The sequence below is a fragment of the Diabrotica virgifera genome, chromosome 3 (genome assembly GCF_917563875.1).
Source record: "Diabrotica virgifera virgifera chromosome 3, PGI_DIABVI_V3a".
NCBI classification, from domain to species: Eukaryota; Metazoa; Arthropoda; class Insecta; order Coleoptera; family Chrysomelidae; genus Diabrotica; species Diabrotica virgifera.
Window position 1 is genome coordinate 142796828 of NC_065445.1, and position 26420 is coordinate 142823247.

At 33.1% G+C, this 26420-nt stretch overlaps 1 protein-coding gene across 3 annotated transcripts in view; it reads right to left on the reverse strand.

Moving 5' to 3' along the window:
- LOC114333439 (putative tricarboxylate transport protein, mitochondrial) overlaps window positions 1-26420 on the reverse strand; it is an 88850-nt gene that overhangs the window by 14834 nt on the left and 47596 nt on the right. For 2 of the 3 annotated variants that reach the window (XM_028283309.2, XM_028283308.2), the window contains exons 2-4: window positions 19010-19154; window positions 14160-14367; window positions 7531-7754 (exon numbers count right to left, since the gene is read on the reverse strand). In XM_028283309.2, coding sequence (XP_028139110.1) covers window positions 7531-7754; window positions 14160-14367; window positions 19010-19127 — 550 coding nt within the window. In that variant the 5' untranslated portion in view covers window positions 19128-19154. Of the gene's footprint in view, window positions 1-7530; window positions 7755-14159; window positions 14368-19009; window positions 19155-25465; window positions 25629-26420 lie in introns of those variants that run through there. The other variant, XM_028283310.2, reaches the window with a different exon arrangement.

Below are 26420 nucleotides of genomic sequence, written 5' to 3' on the forward strand. Positions count from 1 at the left end.
AATATAACTAATAACATAATTTTTTATACAGGGTGCCCAAATTTTTTTATTTTTTTGATTAAATTTACTGACAAAAAGAAGAATGCAAGTAATTTATCTAATTCAAAATACATTTTACTGCTCTCATAAAACAGAATAAAATGTTTATTTGAAAAATAATCATTGCTTTTAGCTTAAATTAAATGTTCAAACTGTCAAGAGGAAGGTGGGTGGCTGCTTTAATACTGAATTTAAGCAAAAAACAATATTTTTATTTGTCAAATACACATTATTTCCTGTTTTCTGATAGGAGTAAAATGTATTATGAGTTAAATAAATTACACACATTCTTCTTTTTGTCAAAAAATTTAATTCAAAAAAAATATTTTTTGGACAGCCTGTATAAATAATAATGTTAATGTTTATATTACTGAATAGAAAATTGAATTACCTTTCAAATGAGCTATCACATGACCCCTATTCTCATTTAAAAAAGCGTAGATGACGTCATCATTCTAGAAATTAAATGTTACTGGAAATAATTATGTTCAAATTGTGATATTTATATTCTAGGCTGTATCGTCGCCTCCGATAGGTAAATTATTCCAGTTCGATTTTTTTGCACAAACTTACTCAAAAAGAGGTCCTTATAACGAATCCACAGGGTGTCAGATGGTACTGTGGTCGAAAAATTGTTTAAACAACTTTTTTAAACAAACTCACAAAAAAAATTCATTTAGGACAATTTTCTTTACATCATTTGGGTCATTCGGAGCAAGGTCAAAAGAGGTCTTTTGTGATTTTTCTGTAAAATTTAGTGTCCATACTTGTTTATTGTTATATTTATTTCAAAATACGAAAATGACCATTTTCAAGGCTTAATAACTCAGTTAAAAATTATATTAGTCACCGAAAGTGACGAGAAAGTCACCGAAAGTCACGAGAAAGACCGAAAGTCACCAAATAAAATTTTAACGACCCCCCTACAAGATACTGAAGAAATTTTTGTTATTATTTTATTACTAAACTAAGGGGTTATTTTTAATTATTAACAATGAGCGCTAGGAGCATATTGACGCAGCTACCAATGTGAGTGCGAGTGAGATTCACCATTGCACCATTTTGACATTTAAAAATTCAAACTTCTGTCAAACCCCAAAAACACTTTTTTTGTAATTTATTGCTCACATGTCATCACCATGACAAGGCGAAAGTTCTTCTTCTTGTGGTGCTTTCTCCTTTAGTGGAGGTTAGCGACTACACTGCAGCACAATGCGGCTCTAAACAAAGATGTTGAATCAAGGCCGGTCCAGTCTCTGATATTTCTAAGCCATGAAATCTGGCGCCTACCGGGACCCCGTTTTCCTTCAATTTTACCCTGGATGATCAGTTGCGTGAGGCGGTACTTTTCGTTTCTCATTATGTGTCCCAGGTAGCTAACTTTTCTGACTTAAATGATTTTTAGCAGTTCCCTACCTGTACCTATTCTCCTCAGAACATATTCGTTGGTGGTGTGGGTTGTCCAAGGTATTTTCAAATCACTTCTATAAAGCCAGAGTTCAAAGGCGTCCAACTTGTTCATCAGTATTGTGTTGTGTCCAGGCCTCCGTTCCATACAAAAGTATTGACCACACATAGTAATGCAGAAAACGACATCTAAGGTTGATATTAATGCTACTGTTACAAAATAAGCTTTTCATTTTGATAAACCCCTGTCGGGCTACCTATATTTTCGCTCTTGACTTCTTGTTTATAATCAAGTTGATTGTTGAACCAGCAATCAAGATATTTGTACTGGCTTACGTATTCAAGCTGTTGGTGTTTCACATATTTATTGGAAGAGGTAAATTTTTGTTCCTTGATATTTTTATAACTTTGGTTTTCGCAGTACCTATTGATCTTCATCCTCATTTTTTCACAACTCTCAGTATCCCTGTCCAACAGTATCTGCAGACTATGGTCCGAATCAGTCATTAATACTGTGTCATCTGCATAGAGGATGTTATTTACTCTCTGACCGTTGATCCTGATTCTTTCTGAAGAGTGCGATAAAGAGTTCTCAAATATTACCTAAGAGTAGACGTTAAAAGTATGGGTGATAGCACACAACCCTGTCTAACACCTCGTTGTATTTCAATTGGCCTTGACGTATTACCATTGGTCTTTACGATTGCTGCCTGATTCCAATAAATAGCCTCTATAATTTTAGAATCTCTTTTGTCGACTCCGATGTTGTTCAATCTTTCTATCAAGGTCTTGTGCGTCACCCTATCGAACGCTTTTTCAAAATCTATGAAACAGATAAAAAGGTCTGCTTGCTTATCTTTGTGCCAGAGTTTGAAGACAGAATATTGCTTCTCGTGTCCCCATACCTTTCCTGAAGCCAAATTGTTCTTGACCGGTGACCTCATCACATTTTTTATAATACAGTAGAATCTCGGTTATCCGCCATAAACAGGCCGACGGAAGGGCGAATAAGCAAAAATGGCGGATAATAGGGAGCGTTAAATGAAACACAAGTTGAGCCCTTGATGATTTCCAGTCTTCGATAGGAGTGGCACAAGAAGAAGAAGAAGAGAATCAGTTTAATTTTGACTGACATTGGACATTGTAGATAGAATGATTTAGGATGAACGAAAAAAACTAGCGATTTTCATCTGCCTTGCTGATTTATCTCGTTTTGTTGCTGCCAATACTCGCCATCTTGTAGCATCATAATATCGACAGCTCTTTCTTCTTATTGCTCGGAATGCTCGGCTTATTTTATCTCATCTTAAAAAATTTTTACTCGTTCTTTAATATTTTCAAAGTTATAAAAATTTGAAAAAAAAATTATTACTTAAATGGAGCGGCGGATAAAACGGAACGGCGGATAAATGAAGGGCGGATAACCGAGACTCTACTGTATATTCTATTCTGTATGATACGCAAGAAAAGCTTTAGAATGTTATTTAATAGACTTATAAGGCGGAAGTCCTGGCATAATTTGGCATTCTTATTTTTAGGTAGTGGTATGAAGACTGATTCAAGCCATATTTTAGGGATAGCCGTATTGTAAACATTATTAAATAGTCCAAGAAGAAGGTCTAAGTTTTCTCGTTGATTAACTTCAACAGCTCAGCTGGTTTTTCATCTTTTCCTACAGATTTGTTGTTTTTTAGTTGACATAGAGCATATTCCAGTTCGAACTTCAGTATTGGAAGAGCTTCGTCGTTAGTCTTCCCACATGTTTATTTGTTCTTCTGGGCTTGAAATCAGTTTGCCTTCTGCGTTGATTAGATTATTTAGTCCTTGTGAATATGTCGTGCTTGTGAATTCCTGAGTTTCTTATACAGATGGAAGTCATCATGTTTTTTTATATAAGTTTTCGATTTCTTCACATTGTTCTGTTATCCATTTTTCTTTTGCAATTTTTATTTTTTGTTTAATGGTTCTATTTAATGCTTTGTACATTGCTTTGTGCTGTTTGAATTTTCTTCTTTTATCCATTAAATCCAATATTTCCTCTGTCATCCATCTTTGCTTCCGTGGTCGCTGTTTTGTGAGCATTTCAGTTGCCGTTGCAAGGGCGAGTCTGATTTCCTCCCGAAGGCGAAAGTTAAGGATGTTTAATTATATGAAAGTGTGCTAAAAAACAGTGCAAAAAATTAAAAGCCATTTAAAATACATTGTTACTTCAGACACACTTTAAGCCCTTCATGTACTGCTATCTATATTTACAATTTTCACACAATAAAACCTTTACTTACATAATATGAGATAAAGTAGATAAAAATTATTTTTTTGAATTTAACAAAAATTGGTTAAACAATTTTTCGACCGCGATACCGGTCGTATTTCTTTGAGTAAGTTTGTGCAAAAAATCGAATCAGAATAATTAACCTAACGGGGACGACCTTACAGACTCTACTAATAAGTAGTTAAAACGGTCAAGACAAAGAAACGCACACTCATCAAAAATGCACTTGAGATTCTCGTATAATCAACATTTACTGAATCGATCCAGGAAGAGTCAACTCCAACTAGTACAAGTTGATTTAAATTTTTAAAATCAACTTTTACTGCTCGTTTCAGTTGGAGTTGACTCCAACTAGTTGGAGTCGACTCTAACTGAGAATCAACTTGAACTGTAACATATATACTTATTCACGACTTATAACTTTCACACTTGCTTTAATTAGTTTTGATTGCTTGTCAACACGGTGTTACTTAGTCATTTGGTGCATTTAACACTTTTTGTAAAGTTTAGATAATTTAGATGGGAAACACTACATTTTTCATTACCGATATATACAATATCCGCCAAAAGAAACAGTACCGAATAAAAAAATATATATTTATGAATTAATTTTTATAATACATATGTTCAAAATGTGCACCGTGGCGTTGCAAACAAGCTTCATAACGTTTCTAAAGATCATTAAATATATTTAAGAAAAGTGGTTGTTGCAAATGTTGAAAATAAGTTATTATTCTTTGCGGTTTCTCCAACAGTCTCTGGCGGATTTTCCGAGCGAAATATGAAATTCGTTATCATCCCCCAAATGTAGGCATCAGGTGGTGTTAAATCCGGTGAATAAGGTGGATACTTGAAATCTCTTCGACGAGAAATTATTCTGTTACCAAAATGTTCACGGAGCAAATTTATGGAGCGTTCAGCTGTATGGCTTGTTGCACCATCTTGTTGAAACCATTGCTTAGGTACGGATTCTTAAATTACGCGCACGACAAAAGATCTTTAAATCTCTGACAAAATGTGTCAGAATATTATGTCTGTACCGCTCTGGATTGACAGTAACTGGCTGCTCATTCTCGTCTTCAACAAAATAAGGACCAATTATCCCATGACCAGACACAGCAACCCAAATGGTTACTCGAGCACTGTGGAGAGGCTTTTCTGCAATAGTATCAGGACGTTCAAACCCAAGGAAGTGTTTGTCGGTTAATGCAACCGTTGAGGTGAATGTGACTTTCGTCATGTCCGTTTCTTAAAAAATCGGGATCTTCATACAGTAAGCTCAGCACGCATCCACAGCACGCAGTAAAGGACCCCGTAACACACCTTATGGAAAAGTGGTCCCGGTCAAATTTAACGAAACTTTGGTCAATGATAGTCCTCAGTAAGTATAATAAAAAAGTCCATGGCACCTAGGTCTGAAAAACTATTATTCTCGAGCTACAGCCTTCTGAAGTTCTTAAATTCAGGAATTCGTTTTCCGTTAATGCACTAATTCACGGTCAAGTGAACGAAAATATTTATTATTGAAAGAAGAGAGACCCATTCTCTTCATGCATATTTGCGTGTTGCATATTAATTCGTGGTGAAAAATAAATGCATCGTATTTTAGTCTCCAGGAAATCTCCGAAAAGTACTCAGAAACTGAAGAAGTGCGAAAGAAAATGTGTGGCTACAGTGACATAAGAATTATCACGTTTTCATGAATGGTTTAGAGTTATCATATACCACCATAGCTGCAGTTCCACCTTATCGTTAGAAAACTACTGAACAGTGGCGGATTTACGTGGGAATAGGGAAATTCCCCCCGTAACACGGTCCAGAATTAAAGAAAACATTGTTGGAACATGATTATTACACGTTGAAATCTGTTAGCTTACGTGGAACTTACTACAGACAGACAAATTCAACCCAATTAACTCGATATTTAGGAAACTAAAGTGAACTTATTGCACATGTCATTACCTATGTCTTTTATGTAGTTTGGGTTTATCTCTATTATATATATTTTTGGTTGGTCTTTTATTGGAAGTCGCCACCCTCCCCCAAATCTAATGTTTCGCCACTGCTACTGAAGTATCCTAATATGTCGTTCGTTAACACGACATATATGATGCATCTACCCCAAATCAGCAAAATCTTAACGTACAGATAGTCAAAGATGACATAAACCCGATTTTTCCATAGAAGATTGTAATTCGTCATATTTCGCGTTTACCTACTACCATGTGTGTACTTTGTATTTTCTTTTCGTATTGAGATCAAGTATATTTTCTCTACCCATATCTGATATGCTGGATATTATTCTTTGCAAATCATCTAAGCTATCTGCATAATAAAAATAGCAACATTAAATCATCGGATGAACAAGGGTCTACAGTACCTACCTCTGTATTTGGTTAAATGGCACTACATAATTTGTAGCGCCATCCCATAAACATAATGAAAATACGAATGCAAAGATTGCGTTTATCTCAAAACTTGTTGAGGTTGTTCCTCAATTTTCTGAAGGCGCTTCAGTAGCAGTGGCGGAACATTTGCCTTTGGAGAGGAGGCGAATTCTAATAAAACACCAACCCCTAATAAAACACAAACCTCCAAAATACATAAAATAGATAAACCCAAACGACAAGACATTGCACGTGCAATAAGTTCCCTTAATTTTCTTAACTGTCGAGTTAATTGGGTTGAATTTGTCTGTCTGCAGTAAGTTTCATGTCAGCTAATATATTTTTATGTTTCAACAATTTTTTCTTTAATTCTGGACCGTGTTACGGGGGGAATTGCCCTATTCCCTCATAGATCCGCCACTGTTCGGTAGTTTTCTAAAGATAAGGCGGAACTGCAGCTATGCTGGTATTGGATAAGTCTGAATCGTTCATGAAAACGTGATAATTCTAATGTCGCTGTAGCTACACATTTTCTATCGCACTTCTTCAGTTTTCTGAGTATTTTCGGAGGTTTTCTGAAGACTAAAACACGATTTTTATACTTTTTATATTTTTAACCACGAATTCATATGCAACACGCAAATATGCAGGAAGAAAATAGTCTCTCTTCTTTCAATAATATATATTTTCATTCACAAAAGCCATAGGCTTTTTTAATCTACTCAGTGAGAACTATCATTGACCAAGGTTTCCTTAAATTTGACCGGGACCACTTTTCCATAAGGAGTGTTGCGGGGTCCTTTTTCTTTCACGTTTATCGCAACATTTAGTCGTTGTCAAAATTGAATTCAGTATGAAAATCCGCCAATAGATTTGAACATTCGACGTGTAGATCTTTCACTTATATTCAGTTTACGTGCTGTTCATACAAGACTTCTTTGTGGAGAGTGGATGATTTGGTTAAACACGCGCCCTTCATTAGCATTTGTACAAACTGTTCTTCGACGACCTTACGAGCCTTTACGTTGACATAATACACTACCAGCTATCTGCGACGAAATTCCTCAACAATCACTAGCAATACAGCTACACTAGGGGACGCCTTGTTAAAATGTTGATACCTTTCTGACACTTGTTATAATCATTCCGTCCAACTCAGTATGAGCGGAAAGAATGTTCTACTAAAAAAGCTTTTTCTTCCGTAGAAACAACCATAATGACAAAGATTTTAACCGTAACGTAATGTCAAGTTGACAACTAATGACAAGTATAACAAATATGATAAATGCAACTTGCATGAGCAATTTCACAGTAATTTCGGTACTGTTTATGTTGGCGGATACCGTACTAAATTGCATTTTATTTGTAAAATTCATGTACTAAATTATTATAATTGTATCAAAAATTGAAACTAAAAGTTTTTACCTTCTTCCCTGACGATCATCTTTACACCATGCAGAAATCCCTTAAACCTAGGCGTTTGAGATCTCTGGTCATTAATGAATTTCACCTTAACAGTTTCCATTGGAGTCACGGCTAAAATAGCTTCACAAACACCAGCTCCCATACCACAAAGTAATCTACCAGATATGCTAAGGGTGCCATCAGGCCTTTGCATTTTATTCTTAAAACTTTCAAAGGCACCAAACCTAAAAGGAAGAAAAATATATTAGAAATTCGGTATAATTTGCCTTAAAATTGCTGCAAATGTAGGAAAATCAAAAGCACAATAATTCAAAGCGGCGGAAATACAATAATGAATTATTCACTTCTCTATTCCTACAGGTGGCATTGCAAAGAACATATAACAGGGAACTATAACAAAAAAAAAACTAACTATTTTTAAAGATCTCTTAATCAATCTCAACCAAGCAAAATAAAATAAACGGGAAAAAACTAAACAAAAACCCATAAGGACCAACCTAGGCTTCCCCATGGTAGTTGTAGCTGTTTTCATTTAATACTTTCCCATCTTTTAGTTTTCTTCCAATGTTTCTTTCCATCTCTCCTACGTTTTGTTCTTCTTCTTTTCTCCATCATATCTTCCGTCTGCTTCTTGATATTGTTCCTCTAATGGTTTTTTCTTCTCTCTTATATCTAAACCATTTTATCCTCTGTACTTTTACTAATCATGTTGTTATCATTATTCATTAACTCATTGTGTTTCATGATTTATCCATAGTCTTACACAATATTCGTTAAATATCTTTGATAGTAGTATTTTTTCTTCGTTTTGTGAAAAGTTGCTATTGTCAAAAATTTTTAAATAAGATTTTATGACAAATTAGTAATTTATTAATCGATATTTTTAAGGTGTAAGCTATTGTTATTTACGGTAAGGTTTGCTCCAACACAACGAGAAACCATCCACGAAACGATCACCGTCCTGCGCAGTAAACAAAATAACCCATGGAACACACGATATACAGACACAGAACGCATGGAACGTATTATGTTATAGTAAAGTGATCGTTACATGACGGTTGTCGTTGTGTTGGAACAAAATTAGCGCCAGGCATGTAACGGTAAACAACCTTCCACACCGTTCGCCGAAGAATCTGGAGAAATCTGTGTTTCAATGAGGGTTTGAAATAACAACAGAACGAGTTTTACCGCTAAATTCTTTGACGGACGGGTAGAACGTTCTAATATTTTCCAGAAAAGGGGTGGACTAAGTATACATAGGTCAAACCAACAGGTGTATGTTCTCAAAAAAAAATTTAATAGTGTGTAAAAAAATTTCAATTTCAATTTAAGTATAAATAGACAAATTGTGTTGACACGGGTTCATTGATATTTTGACTGTAATTGTGCGTGTTGAACATTCTTCTTCTTCAAGTGCCGTTTCTCAATCGGAGGTTGGATATCATCATCACTATCTTTACTCTATCTACTGCTGCTCTGAAGAGTTCCATAGAACTGCATTTAAACCAGTCCCTTAAATTCTTCAACCAGGATACTCTCCTTCTTCCTATACTCCTTCCTCCTCTTATCTTTCCCTGTATTATCAGTCTTAGTAGTTCATTTCGCTGTCCCCTCATTACGTGTCCCAGATATTGTAATTTTCTTATTTTTATTGTGTTTATTATTTCGTATCCTTTGCCCATTTCTCACAATACTTCCGTGTTAGTTTTCTTCTGTGTCCATGCTATTCTAAGTATCCTCCTGTAACACAACATTTCAAAGGACTGTAGCTTATTTATGTGTTCTTGCTTCAATGTCCAGCTTTCATGTCCGTATTGCAGTATCAAAAACACGTAGCATCTCAGAGCTCTTACTCTCAGTTCTAATCTAAGGTCTTTGTTGCAGAGAATTGTTTTCATTTTTACAAACGCATTTCTTGCTATTTATATCCTGACCCTTATTTCTGTTGTTTGATCATTATTGTCTGAAATCCAGGTTCCTAGGTATTTGTAGTTAACAACCCTTTCTATCGGTACATTTCCCAAATGTATATTTGTTTGTATATTTGTTTTCTTTGTTATTATCATGTATTTGGTCTTTTTTATATCAATTTTTAATGCATATTTTTCACAGAAACGGATTTGTTTTGTTTAGCAGTAATTGGAGTTCTTCAGCAGAGCTTGCCATAATCACGGTGTCATCTGCATATCTTATGTTGTTAATAGATCTTCCGTTAATTATTACTCCTTCACTTTGAGATAATAATGCTTCTTCAAAAATGGCTTCACTATATACATTAAATAGTAATGAAGACGTACCTAATACATCCCTGCCTAACTCCTCTCCTGAGTTCAATTTCTGGACTGGGTTCGTTATCTATTACAATTTGTGCTCTTTGATTCCAGTAAAGGTTTGTTATTATTCGTAAGTCCATTTTGTCTATAATTTTTGTCTTTAGAATTTGGACTAATTTTTCATGTCTCACTTTGTCAAGTGCTGTTTCAAAATCAACGTAACAAACATGCACATCCACATTCATAACCATGCATCTTTGAGCTAACACATTAAAAGCAAATAACACCTCTCTGGTTCCCACCTTCTGGTTCCCAGTCCGTGTCTGAACAGTTCATTGATGTATTTTGTCCATCTCTTTAATTTTTCATTACTACTCAACACAAGTTTCCCATTTGTATCTTTCAGTATTTCCTGTTTTCTTGTTCTATTGTTGTGAGCTAATTCTTTAAATCTTTTATGTGTGTTGAAACTATCCTGTCTTTTCTGGTATTCTTCTATTTCTGCGCATTGTTCTTTTAACCATTGTTCTTTCGCCTGCTTAATTCTGTATTTTATTTGATTTTTAATTTTTTGTACATCTGATTGTACATATATGTTATACCTATATTAGTTTAAAAATGTGTTATAAATTATTATAGTAAATGTAATAAGTTAAATAAGTGTGTGTAAATTAGTTACAAACAAAGACTAATAAATTGAGTGTTTTCAATTAAAGTAAGTATTCATTACAATATAGTATTTCATGTTTATTTAAAATTTTGTATAACTAAACTACATTCAAAACTAAGATAAGCTTGAGGTGACACCCATCGGTGGGTTGTCGTGCCGTCGCAGCTTGTCATTGGTCAGAAATTAATTTATATTTATAATTTATTTACAGAAAACTACTTTTTAATATTTTCTTGTAACAGCAACATTTTCGTAAAATTCTGTTAGGATTGTATAAAAACAAAATGAAAGTCACAAAATGTCATTATTTTTGCAACTAATAGATCAATAAAAACAACACAGGGTCATGCAAATAAACAAAGTAAAACACACTTCTATTTACCCTCATTTCGCCACCCTTAATACATTATCTGAAATATACATTTTTAAATATTATTTACGGTATAATACAGTTAAATTCACAAGGAAAAAGTTAATTTCCTATAGTCGGCTATATACCATATATCACAAAATATTTTATTACAAAAAGGATATATTTATTTAAAGCCCTTTCAGGCTAAATCACAGGACGTTTTCGGAATAAATATTTCATCTTCAGAGCTGCCAATAGGAACTTTAAACATGAATACCTAGTAGCAGCACTGAAGATGGAATATTTATTTCTAAACGCCCGAAACCAATATTTGTTGAATATTTGTATCATCTCAAGCTATAAGAGTCGACTTAATTAATATGATTTTCATATTATTCAATTTAATTCAATTGTCAATTGAAGACCTAAGTGGAAGAAGGAGATTATGTATCATTTTCTAAAATTTTGAGTTTTTTAGTGAATTAAGGTGGTATGTAACTTCACTATCATATTATGACACTTATCTGTACCTCTAAAAGGCTTAATAAGAGATATTCTAGTGGATGAAGGAGGTATGTAACATGTAAACTACGATTCTTGAATGGAAGAAGGAGGTATGAAACATTTTTCGTCGTTTTCAGATTTAAATTGTTTATAACTCGAAAACTATTAACTTTGGAGAAAAATTACAAAAGACCTTTTTTATTTCCAATGGTCAAAAGAACCTAAAATGATGTACCCTGGTTGAAAAAATTAATTTTTTAAATTTGTTTAAAAAATTTTTTTTAAAATAAATGTAGCTAAATAACTTCGAAATTATGGCATTTAGGTAAAGGGAATATAACACGAAAAATAATCAGTACTTTCTAAGGACTTTAAAACGCAAAAAAATATACAGGGTGTTCCATTTGATATAAGAAAATTCATTAGATTTCCAGAAAAACGGAAGTTCTGACAACAATGTAATTGCCACTATTATATCGGCCGCATTGGGAAACCCTTTGTCACCAAAATCTATAAAAAAATCGTGCAAGCCGTTTCCGAGATAATTGAGGCTTTCCATACATAAAACTCACTCTATATAATATACTCCATTTAATAATACAAGGCAAGGTAAACGGAAGAAGAAAGGTGAGGTCGAAGAAGAAAGGCCAGGTCGAAAAAAAAAGGCCAGGTCGAAGAAGACCGTCATGAGACACTTCTTGTGAGAATGGTTTAACAGATCCTCTGCATCCCTTTACCGAGCTGCCATCAAAAAAATTACTATAGCCAATTTGATAGTCAAAGCTCAATAATCGAGCACGGCACATGAAGAAGAAGATTATTTTGCGTTCAATTACATAAATTTCTGTAAAACTGATTATAGAATATTATTTCATGCCACATACCCCCTTCATCCATTCAGATAAAGGATAGTTATACAAACTAAAATTAATGGAAGAAGGCGGTATGTACAGTTTTTATTTATTTGTAGGAAAAATACTACGAATAAAAACAAGTTATCAACATTATATGTAAAGAAATGCTTATAGCAATATAAATAAAACCAAATAACACAAACAATGTTTTCCTGATAAAAGTAGACGAATAAAAACTTTAACTGCCCATATCTCAAAAGGTAGGCTTTGTAACATAACTCCTTCTTCCACTTAGGTCTTCAATTGCAAATTGACAATTGAAAATAAAAAACCAATTAATTCAACACGTTGAGTCGTATACATACCTTGTGGTAGGGGAGCCCAAGAGGGGATTTTTGCAGTTACTCGAGCGCGTCAGATTATCACATGAGGAGAAACCTTGTACTCTGTAAATGTACATCTACCATATATTGGCTCTTAATACAGGGGAGTTAGTTAAGAGGGGTCCGAAAAAAAATATATCCTTAGAAAAACTCGAAATCGTCAGATTAAGATAAGGTATTGTAAGTTAAGTTGTATATGCAAATCAGTGTATATTTCAAAAATTTGACGATTTGAGCGGGGCGCACGGAAATGAGCGAGTCACAAAATTTCACAAAAAAAGCTAATATTTCGCAAAATGAAAGTCAGATAGAAAAACTAAAAAATACATGTTCAATATTTTTCAAAAATCAATCGAATGACACCAAACACGACCCCCACGGAGGTGGGATGGGGGGTTACTTTAAAATCTTAAATAGGTTCCCCCATTTTTTTTAAGGCAGATTTGGATTCCTTACGTAAAAATAAGTAACTTTTATTCGAGACATTTTTTCGAATTATGGATAGATGGATTGTTGGAAATGGAAAATTGAATTAAAAAATGGAAAGTCCCCCACTTTATGGAAAACTTAACTTAACTTTTTTTGGTTTTAGAACCTACTCTTCACAACCCAATAGGTTTCCATAACGCTCGAGTGACTGCAGATTTAGCATACTTTCCTCCCCTATTATTGGTACAGTCGTCAACTCTAAATGGGTTCAAACAACCGAAATACGATCTAGAATTGAAAAGGCCAGAGCAACATTTAACATGATAAATACATTCACCCATTGCGACATATCTCTCCCGCTAAAAATACGTCTACTAAAATGCTATGTATTTCCAGGCTTGCTGTATGGCGCAGAGGCCTGGACAATAACGGAAACGTTAATGAAGAAGCTGCATGCGAAATGTGGTTGTACCGACGCGACGTATCCTCAAAATATCCTGGACGACTCACACCACCAACGTAGAGGTATTGCGCCAAATGGGAAAACAAAAAGAAATCTCTTTCACAATAATTAAGAAACGGAAACTTGAATATCTCGATCATAATATAAGACATGATAAATATCATATACAGTGGAACCTCGATAAGTCGGATTAATCGGGACCGCCTCCGATCCGGGTTATCGAAAATCCGGGTTAGCCGGAGAATATGGTAAAAATTAATAAAATACACTATACTTCGAGGTAAACTCCGCTATACTTGCAATAACAAGAAATACATGAAATACAGTAGGTATTGTTCATTTATTGGTGAAAAACTCAGTCAAACTGAAAAAATAAATGGGTTAGACGGACTTCCGGATTATCGGAGGCCGACTTATCGGGGTTCCACTGTACTCCAACTGATAATACAGGGTAAAATACAGAGCAAACGCGGACCCGGAAGAAGAAGACACTCGTGGCTTCAAAACTTACGCCAATGGTATGGACTAACATCGATCGAGTTATTCAGAAACGCCGCAAACAAAATTAAAATTGCTATGATGATAGCCAACGTCCCCAACGGACAAGGCACATGACGAAGAAGAAGAAGATTTTCGAAAAAATTAATTCAACAATGCAACTACAACAGTAATTTAGATGGACTAAAAAAATTTAAACTCACCTTACAGCACTTTTTGGGATTGAACCATACAATAATACACTAAGACCTCTGTACAGACCGAAGAACCCATGACTTTTAACAGTTTTCTTTACACAGTCTGCGATACCATTGTATTTCTTCTTATCTCCTTTCTCGTCTAATTGGAGCTGCGTCTTTACATATTCCGTTGGAAATGTGATACAAATTTCTATACCACCAGTTATACCCCCTAAAAAAAAACTGTCGTTATTATTATTGTTTATTATTTCTACATCGAAGAGGTATTATTGTTTTTATTGTTTATTATTTCTACATCGAAGAGGTATTCCTTTAAATTCTTCAACCATGACACTCTTCTTCTTCCTATACTCCTTCCGCCTCTTATCTTTCCCTATATTATCAGTCTTAGCATTTCATATCGCTGTCCCCTCATTACTTCTCCCAGATTTTGTAACTTTCTTATTTATATTGTGTTTATTATTTCGCATTCTTTGCCCATTTCTCGCAATACTTCCATGTTCGTTTTCTTCTGTGTCCATGCTATTCTAAGTATCCTTCTGTAACACCACATTTCAAATGACTAGCTTATTTATGTGTTCTTGCTTTAATGTACAGCTTTCAAGTCCATATTGCAGTAACAAGAATACTTGGTTCTAATCTAAGATTTTAGTTCTAGCAGAGAATGTTTTCATTTTTTCAAACGCAGTTCTTACTTCTTCTATCCTGTAGGGGAGGCAATATAGATTTTGACTTCGGAAAAAATCAAACAAGATGGAACTTTTTGTAATTTGATTAAGAAATGTTTAAACAACATATCAAATAGTTCTACTCCAGAAGTGGGTTGTAGTTGTTTTTTAAATAACTCCTAAAATATAAATCTTAGAAAAAAACTGACATGACCATTAAAAAAATCAGAAAATTTTACAAAAAAAAAACCTTATATAAAGATTTTTCTAAAATTAAATCTGTAGCTTCTATAATTTTTTATTTATTAACACTAAAGTCACCCTTTGCCAGCCCGCCAACCGGCCATTGGCGCAGTGTACTAGCGTTCGGCAAAGTGCACGGTTGAGTTATTTTAATATAATTCTTTAACTAATGGATCAAATGAAATTTTACAAATTGGACATGAAACCAGAACAATTATGATATCTTAAAAAGAAATAAAATGTATGGGCATAAGTACGGTGTGGGTGCAAAATGAGACTTACATGAATTTTGTTTAAAAATTATTTAAAAATGTGTAACTAATACAATTTTACCTATATAACTCTCAAATTTGCACAACTTACCAATCAAACATCTTATTTTGTTGAAAATTTTGAATTTTGTTTAAAAATTATTTAAAAATGTGTAACTAATACAATTTTACCTATATAACTCTCAAATTTGCACAACTTACCAATCAAACATCTTACTAAACGATGTTTTATTAAAAAACATTTCAAAAATTTAATTCAAATGATACGTTTCAAAAAATGTAATTTTTGAAAACTTCGTAGTTTTACAGAATTACTACCAGTTTAAGACGATATTACTTAAGTTTGAACAGATTTATTACAATTTTGTAGGTGTTTTTTTAAAGCTTAGGATGTAATCTCTAAAATGCACTTAATTATTTTACTATAGAAATGCAATAAACAATTTATTTTTGAGAAAATTAAGTAAGATAAAAAATGTAATACAAAAATCGAAAAAAAAAATTTTCTGTAAAACTTAGCTAAAATACATTTAAAAATAAGCTTCAACGATAATAAAAAAATGATCAACAAAAATTTTTTTGAGCTATTATACAGAGTAGGTCTGCGTAACTTGGAACCTATTGATAACTTTTTTATTATCAGTTTTACGAAAAAAAGTTATTCCTTACAAAATACTCTGTATCGTGTAGATTTTAGGATGCAACCATCAGATATCTAATTTTAACAATTTTATACGAGGTATGTCAAAAAATATGAATGTCACTCAAGAGTATAGTACAGTCGAACCCGGTTATTAGAATACCTCTTAAAGGAATATCCCGCTTTAAGGAATAGAGCTTTGAGGTCCTGAAACCTTTCTACTAGCCACCAAAAATCTGTTATTAGAATAGCCCGGTTATAGGAATACTTTTGCTTGGCACGAAGGCAATTTCAATAAGCGGGTTCGACTGTATATGAATTTCACTCAAGAGTATACAGTACCTGTATATTTCACAATATCGAAAATTGTTATTAAGAAAAGTTGTTTGGAATTAAAAGCTATGTTCCAATGTTCAATTACATCCTTCTAACTGAAATATTGGGAACCATAAAGGCACTTAACTGGTACGCGAAATTCATATTTTTTTACATACCTCGTATAAAATTGAAAAAGTTTGATATCTGATAGTTGTATCCTAGATTTTAGACCAGGTAGAGAGTTTTATGAAGAATAACTTTTTTTCGTAAAATTGATAATAAAATAGTTATCATAATTGTAATAATATGATGATGGGTATCCATAATTTGAGAAAAAATTGAAAAAAAAATCCGATAACCCGGACCGATTTTCATCAGATAAACATTTTGATTTTCAATATTTTGTATTTTTCAATTTAATTGTGGCTTATTTCCCATCAAAATAGTTAATTATCAGACAAACCGTTCAACAATAAAAATGTATGTAATATAATATTTGAGAGCAGATAATGTGTATGTGTGTAATTTGAACTATACGATATTAAAAATGACTCATAGCACACGCCGCAGAAACAACAGCCACCTGTCTGTAGTAGGTACCTATTCCTTTTTATTTCAAACTGTCTTAGCATTGTTTAGGAAAGACTATTTAAAAAATTCTTTTATAAACAATGGTCTTTAGTTTTCACTGTTCTTAAATAACATTACATCGTTGTGACTGTATTGTGTGTCTTGTATTGTTCGCTTCCGTTTGCTTACGTTTGTGTTTGGTGTTTTTTTTTAGTAATTTTAATGAGTAGGTACTGTGCATGTTTATAAATATATTTCATGTTATTTCAATTCTAACGGAGTTTATCTGTAAGTATACCGTATTTTATTAATTTTTACCATATTCTCCGGCTATCTCGGATTTTCGATAACCTGGATCGGCCGCGGTCCCGATTAATCCGAGTTATCGAGGTTCCACTGTAATAAACAAGGAGATAGTCGCAGCCCTTTGCTATTCATAATCGTAATGAATGAATTAATAAGAAAAACTAGAGCAAGAACCAACCAACTACAGACAATAATAGGATACCATAGACTACAACCGGTAACAATAGAGTCCTTAATGTACGACATAGTACTAATAGCAGATTCCGAGAAAAAAATGCAGAAACTAATGGATATATGGGTAGAGGAAATAGAAGAGCTAAAAATGGAAATAAACGAGGAAAAAAGTAAGATAATGATAATCAACGGCAAAGAAGATAATGAAATAAAGATAAAATGCAAAAACTCAGAACTGGAAATAGTTACAACTTACGAATACCTGGGAAGTATCATTACTAACGACGGAAAAATAGACTGGGAAATAACAAATAGAGCAAAGAAATCAAACAAGTTATACTATGCCTTAGCCCCAATACTGGGGAAAAGAGAACTTGCAAGAGAGACAAAAATAAACATATATAACACAATAGTGATACCGACTGTGCTCTACGCAAGTGCAAACTGGACAGTTCTGGAAAAACATAAGAGCAGAATAAATGCAATGGAGATGAGACATTTAAGAAGGATAGTTGGAAAGACAAAATGGGATAGATTAAGCAACGAGACTATTAGGAGAATAGCCAACCAAGAACCAATAATGAATAAACTAAAAAAGAGACAAATGAAAATGAATTGGTATGGGCATTTGATGAGGATGCAACCCAACAAATTACGAGAAGAGTCCACGAAGCAAGGAACATTGCATAAAGAAAAAGAGGCAGACCAAGAAAAAATGGATACAGCAAATAGTAGAGGCGGGAAAAGTTAAAGGAAAATCACTCGAGGAATTAAAAATAATGGCGGAAAACAGAAAATAATGGAAGAGATAGGTGAATGTAAATTAAAATAGAGATCCCAAATCCGACACCCTGATAGGGTACAAGGAAGGGGAGAAAGAAAGAAAGAAAGATATTCTGAAATATAAAGGTACTTTACTCTTTAACGAAATTTATATTTTTGACATACCTCGTATAACATTTATAAAATTTGATATCTGATGGTTGAGTTTTAAATATTAGACTATGCAGAGTATTTTATGAAGAATAACTTTTTTTGTAAAATTACATAGCTATAACATACAATTACAATAACATACTGAAATTGTAAGGCCATATTCGGATTCAGCATAATCAAAAACAAAATAGAAACATATTTGATCAAAGTAAAATGATGAATTCAACAATATTTTTAAAATTGTTTATACAAAACAATTGTTATTGTTTAAACAATTACAAAACAATCAGCGGCAAAATCTGTGAGTAGAACTTTTTACTTTAACATGTATAAATAACCAAACAAAAAAAGTTTTTAAAAAATATAAGCTTGTTTAAATTATTCCGAAACCATGCATGTTTTCGTTCTATATTGACTCCCCTACTGGTCCTTATTTCTGTTGTTTGATCATTACTCTCTGAAATCCATCTAGCTAACAAATAAATGTTTAAAAAATGCTAAATTCCTAAAAAAACAAAAGAAATGTCGATGTACTAATTTTGACGGGATAACTTTCTTTTGAATGAAGAATAGTTCTTGTAGGGTTGGTTTCTATCGTTATTTAGTGCTTGATTTTGTAGAGCAAAAAACCGTACTTAGGAAAGTTACTACCGTAAGTTAGTACCGGTGCAGTAACTTTTCATCGTTATACAGAATATTAGCAATGGATTAGATGAAGATTATTACCTGCTATGATTCCCTTAAGACCAATACTTCCGCCTCCAACAGGAGCAGCTGCACCATAGTCCTTTAGCCACGGCCTCTTGAAAGGATATGTAAATGGTGTGGGAGGTGATGGACTCATGTTGAATTTAATACTTTACGATTTCACCTAAAATAAGAAAATCCTGGTTACTAACAATATATTCTAGCATATGGTATTGGAAACCACTTTGTGTGTACATACTTATTGCTAAACAAACGATATCAGATTACTACAATGGTATCAGAAACCCATAGGTATACCTTGGTTGCCTAATCAACAATAAACTCGATCCATATCAAGAGATAAAAAAGGATAGAAATGGCCAGAAACGCTTTCTTAAGAATGCGACCGTAAAAAATCCTGAAATCCGGGACTTTTCAATGAAAATCTAGACTTTAGAAAAACTAGAACTTTATTATCATCATTTTATTGATTACTCAACATTCTTATATTGACAATGATACTTTTTTGGGATTAAGCCACAATTGATTGTAATGATAATTACATTTTTGTTAGTTTTTGACGTTTCGACTTCCAATCCGGAAATCGTTCTCAAAAAACGAAAACTTAGAAAATCAACTTAGAAAATCAACAGATGTTGGATTTCTATGTAAATTCATATTTTAAATTGACCTCAACGAACGCAAATATATTCATTGTTTACATTGCTTGTTTCTTAAAATCATATTTGTAGTAAAGAATAACGTATTCAAAATTTCAAAATAGAATTTTACCAAAACGTTGAAAATGCGGATGGCCCGGAAGGCTTGTCTGGGATGCGGGACACGACTTTGTAATTCCGGCCATGTTCCGGATTTTTCGGACTAGTTGGTCACACTACGTATATAGCATCCTGTTATAAGTTCATTGGTCATGGACATTGATGGTCATTACGATGCGAAAACTGGATAGCTTTGAGATGTGAATCCTCGCCGCATGCTGAGGATTCATTGGACAAACCACGTCAGAAACGTAGAGATTCTAAGAAAGATGGAAAGGGATTGAGAATTGCTATATATATATAATGAAAAAGCGAAAAAAAAAATATCTTGATCACGTACTTAGGCACAATAGATATAACTTCCTTCAGCTGATAATGGAAGACAAGATTGAGGACAGGTGAGGTCTTGGTAGACGACAAATAACGTGGCTAAGAAGTATCAAAGAATTGACTGGGTTAGACTTTCAATCGCTAGTAAGAAAAGCCCAAGAGAAGAATTCATCGCCAGTCTAAGAGAAGACTTCATGCAGAAGTCATCGCCAACCTTCTCGGGAAGAGGGCACAATGAATGTCTTCGGCACGGTACAGTTATTAGTCATTAGTGTAAACTATTACCACATTAATAAAATATCAAATAATGTTAAATACTAATTCACAACAACTGTTCTGAGCAAACCACTCATAGTATACTGTAGGGATGGGAAAAACCTACCGGTTTAAACCTAAAACCGGTTTTTTTACTTCGCAATAACCGGTTTTACCGGTTATTTTTTTGTCCCGATTATAACCGGTTTTTTCTTTTTAAAGTAAAAACCGGTTATTAGGTTTTTACGGTGATTAGGATTAGGTTAGGTATTATTTGGGATCCCAATCATAATTATTATTCTCAAGTAACTATTCCAAACAAAACCATAATTCAAATTTTATTTTATTTTATAAATACAAAAGCAAACTGAAAGTGCAATCTCACATCAGCCAGCAGAATCAGTTATTAAGTTTTATTTAATATTTCCTTGAAAAGGTATTTGTAATCATAATATTTACATAAGAAGTGTCTGTTTGAATTAGACGCAAGCCAAACATCATCTATTTTTCACACTAAACTCTTAACTCTTGACATTGAAAGTCGGTGAATGATTTTATCTGATTACCAAAAATAATGCTCTGCCTATGCATATCGTATTACTGATTACGGATACGAATCTCCAAGAATTTCCCTACGTTTTCAAAACGATACACCCATACAGGAAGTATTAAATGAGTTAAAATGTACCTATTTTAGAAATATATATACAAACGTGTTAAAAGTAATACATGATAAATTTTTTTTGAGGTAGTAAAAATAAAAGATATATTGCATTATCCAATTTATTTTTAAGTAAAATATTTATGTTGATATTATTTTTTTTAAATCCCATTTCAAAGAGTCTGGGAAATTTTTTATAAGTTGAAATGGTTGGGGAATTTTTTGATTTTGGGAGGAGAGGAAAATTGTAATTGTAAATGTAACTTTGTAACCTATTGGATTAAAAAAACCGAAAACCGGTTTTTCCAAAAACCGGTTTTTTTTGGCCGGTTAAAACCGCCAGGTTAAACCGTAAGCAAAAAAAACCGGTATAACCGAAAACCGGTTTCTTGTCAAAAACCGCCATCCCTAATACTGATAGTTTAATGTTATTTTAAGTATAATCATAAATTTGATTAAACTGAAATTGTATTACAGTAAATAAAAAACCCAAAATATTATATAACAATGCATGACCTATTGAACACGTTAATATCCCCAAAAAATGTATGTACTTCAATGTGACCCCACTTTATTGAATTAGATAACGAATTATAATACTAAATTAAAAACGATATTAATAACCTTTCAAGATATAAAATTTATTGTTTACATATCCTATAGTAAACTCGGATTATCACGATATGCAGTAATGCTGTAATCATTATTGTAAATATACTGATAATGGTGTAATGAAAAGCTAAATCAAAGTGGTAATGTACTAAATACACGTGAATGTGATATCCAGACAATTATTAAAATTAGATTTGTCATATAGGTCTGAATCCCGCGTATGAAAAAAAAGTTGATTAATAGCAAGCTGAAAATTTGTTAATAGCTTAAGAGTGTCTAGTCGGACAAACTTTGATATATGGGAACACTGGAACAGGGGAAGTTTTAATTGTGGAACAGGTTAAAAATTTGGAACGGTCAGACCACGAAAACGGCATATGTATTTTGTCCGACAGAACAGACTTAAACTCTCCGAACAGAGATTAAACTCTCATGCAAAAATCAGACTGCTATTTATCACCAAATGGGCGTTTTAATGAGTGGAACATGTAGAATATGTCAAATGACAGGAATTATGACAGGTGATAAATAGCAGTCTGATTTTTGCATGAGAGTTTAATCTCTGTTCGGAGATATTCTGTCGGACAAAATAAATGTGCCGTTTTCGTGGTCTGACCGTTCCAAATTTTTAACCTGTTCCACAATTAAAACTGCCCCTGTTCCAGTGTTCCCATATATCAAAGTTTATCCGACTAGACACCCTTTAGCTATTAACAAATATTCAGCTTGATATTAATCAACTTTTTTTTCATACGCGGGATCCAGACCTAATATATTTATTTTAAAAATGTTAATAATAATTTGCTCAAATAAAAGTGAATGACAGATAATCGCCAGGAGTTAATTACACGTTATAAGAAACCCCATCCAAAAAAAATCGAGTTCTCATAAGGTTAGGTTTCTTCATCAGGTTTTATCCAAATATATAACATATAACATATCTTATGTGTTTTCTGGTTGTCTATATATATTAAATCCCGAATCCTTATTGTTTGAATAACATATTTCTATTTTTTCTAAAAATACTGTGCTATGTCTATGTCTCAAGATTTACATGTCGACCGTTTTGATTATCCATGATATCTATCTTTAAACTTCTTTGTGTATTTTATATAATATAGTGATATGTAGCAATGTAGCATTTTACTAGGTCTATTCCAAATACATATCCATTTTAAGAAAGACAGGCGATAGTATTTAGTATTATTTATCACTGCCTGCAATCCATTGACTAGCTCAGTGAGCCGGTCACAAGAAACAATCATCAACAGTACGTTCATTTCCAAGATAAGCTTAGACGCCAATATTAGAAGCCCGATCGGTGGGAGTGTCTTATCGTCGCAGCTTGTCGTGACGACAACCTACGACGACACTACACACCTACCGATGACGTGTCTAAAACTGGCGTCATAGCGTCATCTTGGGAACGAATGTAGTATAACAACTCATTTTTGCGAAGAACGCAATGAAAAAGGATAATGAGAATGGCGACATGGAACATTCAGGGTCTAAGACCAAAGAAATAGAAGTATTTGAAGAACTAAAAAATAATACGGTAGATGGTGACCTTACACAAACAAAGAAAAAAGGAAAAGGAAACGCAAGAATAGGAGAAATTATCTATTTTTCTACATATAGTGGAGTATGTAAAAGTTCTAGAACAAGAAGCAAAGTTTCTATACATATACATAAACTGTATGGAGACAAGCTGAGAAGAGACAAACAAATAGTTTTAGTAGAAATAGAAGAAAAAAAATGACTTTTTTAATAAATTATAAGTAAAATATTATGGTAGGGGAGCCCAAGCGGGGATTTTTGGAGTTACTCGAGCCCGTCAGATTATTACATGGGGAAAAACCTTGTGCCCTGAAAATGTACCTCTACCATATATTGGCTCTTAATGCAGGGGAGTTCGTTAAGGGGGAGTCGAAAAAAAAATCTATCCTTAGAAAAACTCGAAATCGTCAGATTAAGATAAGGTAAGTTAAGTATGTACATGCAAAACAGTGTATATTTCAAAAATCTGACGACTTGAGCGGGACGTAAGGAAATGGGTGAGTCTCAAAGTTTCACAAGAAAAAAGCGAATATTTCGCGAAATGAATGACAGATCGAAAAACTAAAAAATACGTATACGTACTCAATATTTTTCAAAAATCTATCGAATGATACCAAACACGACTTCCCACGGAGAGGGATGAGGGGTAAATTTAATATTTTAAATACGAATCCCGAGATATTTCGCGAAATGAACATCAGATCGACAAACTGAAAAATACACTTATTCAATATTTTTGAAAAATGTATCTAACGGCACCAAACGCGACACCCCACGGAGGTGGGGTGGGGGTTACTTTAAAATCTTAAATGGGAGCCCCATTTTTTATTGCATATTTGGATTCCTTACGTAAAAATAAGTAACTTTTATTCGAAACATCTTTTCGAATTATGGATAGATGGCACTATAATCTAAAAAAAGGATTGTTGGAAATGGAAAATTAAATTTAAAATGGACAAGTCCCCACTAAAATGAAAAACTTTACTTAACTTTTTTTGGTTTTAGGACCTACTCTTCACAACCCAATAGGTCCCCAAAGCGCTCGAGTGACTGCACATTTAGCATACTTTGCTCCCCTACCATTAAAACAAAAAGGGAAATCTGTATACTGAGAGATTTTACCGCTTAAGTGAATAAACATGATAAGAAGCCAGTAATAAAAAAATATGGAGAGAAAAAAGTGAACAACAACGGAATGCTACTCAGAGACTTAAAGTCTATCTATAAAAGTAAGTAATGGATTCTTACCACATAAGGACGTACTTAAATTCACATTGGTATTTTACAGCCTAAGAACCAATCAAAATTAATATTGACTATTTTATCCAGCAAAAAATTCAAGGTTTAAAACTAATGACGTAAGGGTATTTCGTAGAATGCACAATGTGGATCTGATTACCATTTGGTAATAGCAAAAGTAAATAAGATGTGTTAAAAACTGAAAAATATCATTAAGACAGCATCAAGCAGCGGTCAACACAATTCCTGTATAAACTTCGTTTGGCTACAAAACTGAGAGACATTGTGTATGGAGAACGAAAGACGGAAATAAAGTATCTACAAATCAATTAAAGGCTGCATACATCAAGCTGTAAAAGTAGCTATGGGAACTAAAAAGTTATATCAAAGTGACAATCCAGAATGGTGATCAGAAGAAATAAAAGAATTAGTAGAGGGAAAAAAGAAACTTTATCAAACGTGGCTAGTTACTAAATATGTACTCTGAAGATAAACGAATATATGTGCGATTCAACAGAGAAGTTAAAAAAGTGGTAGCAAAAAGGTAAAATTAGCAATAAAACGAAAAATATGATGAGATAGGGAGACGTCTAGGAGCAACAGGTTTCACAGGAGTGGAAGACTGTAAAGAATCTAAGAAGAGAAGGAAAATATAACATGGAATTAATAATAATAAAGAATGAGAACATCACTGCAAAGTCCTATTAACAGAGAATGTCAATTTAAAGGAGAAATTGGTGAAATCAGATAAATATCACTACTGACTGACACAGCCACTGAGCTACGGCCGGCACAGGGAGATTAACCAGCAAAATAATAAAGAATGTGTGTTAAAAATTAAACTTAAATAGAAAATTTATGTCGGAAGGTTAATACGTCAAAGTAGAAGACAGAAAGAGAAGACATGTTTTGGAATTTAATCTTTTTAGCACTGATTTTGACTACTCGTACATCTATAATGAAGATCAATAAAAATGACAGGAATATTAGTTATTATATTGTTGTAATATTGTTTTAAAACTATGTGTTCTTTAATTAAAATACAGTGGTTCTTATACTTGCCTTAAGATAATGGAAAATATCAGGTCACACACTAAACATTTAGTTCATTGTTCATACCAATCAGAAAAAAAATTAGACATTAAATTATGTTTAAAAATTCTGACGCAAACCAGTCTGAAAAAGGTATTTCCTACTATACATATTTCACGGTCACATCGACAAGTTTATTCTGATTAAATTACTATTACCTTTGTTAACTCAATAAATACCATATATAAACATTGTTTGTAAAAGTAGAACTCAAAGGTTACCTAGAAAATACACTGCTCAATAAAACTAACGCGGAAACAAGATATATTAAGTTCACACTGTTGATGAATACCACCAAATCGCAAAAATTTAAGTGTAAAAATATAACAGTGAAAATATATATTTTTATTTACTTATATTATATTTATCAATATTTATTATATAACGTTTCAATTTTTATGGCGTTTGTAGATTTTCAAAAAGCATTCAACTCCTTCGAATTATGGGGTGCATTATCCCCTAGAAAACGCATGTGTAGATTCAAGACATCCTAACATAATTAAAATCATACTTAAAGCATTTGAGATTGGCTAATTACATAGTTTTAATGGCAAATAACATCCAAGAAGTACATGAAATGTTACAAGTTTCCTGAATGATGGGCTTAAAAATGAACTGCAGTAAAACAAAAATAATGAGTCAGGACCAGACAAATATGTATAACAATACAAAACCATATTATAGGAAAGTATATTTATATATTTTATAATATAATATATTTTTACGATAAGTACAGTTAATTTTTATCGTGTTCCGTGTACTCTTCTTCTTCGGGTGCTATGTCCGTTTATCGAACGTTAGCGATCATGTTGGCTATCATAACTTTATTCGCAGCAGATCTGAAGAGCGATTCCGAAGTGTGACCAAACCATTGCCTCAAATTTCTTAACCAAGATGTTCTTCTTCTTCCTCGACTTCTTCTGCC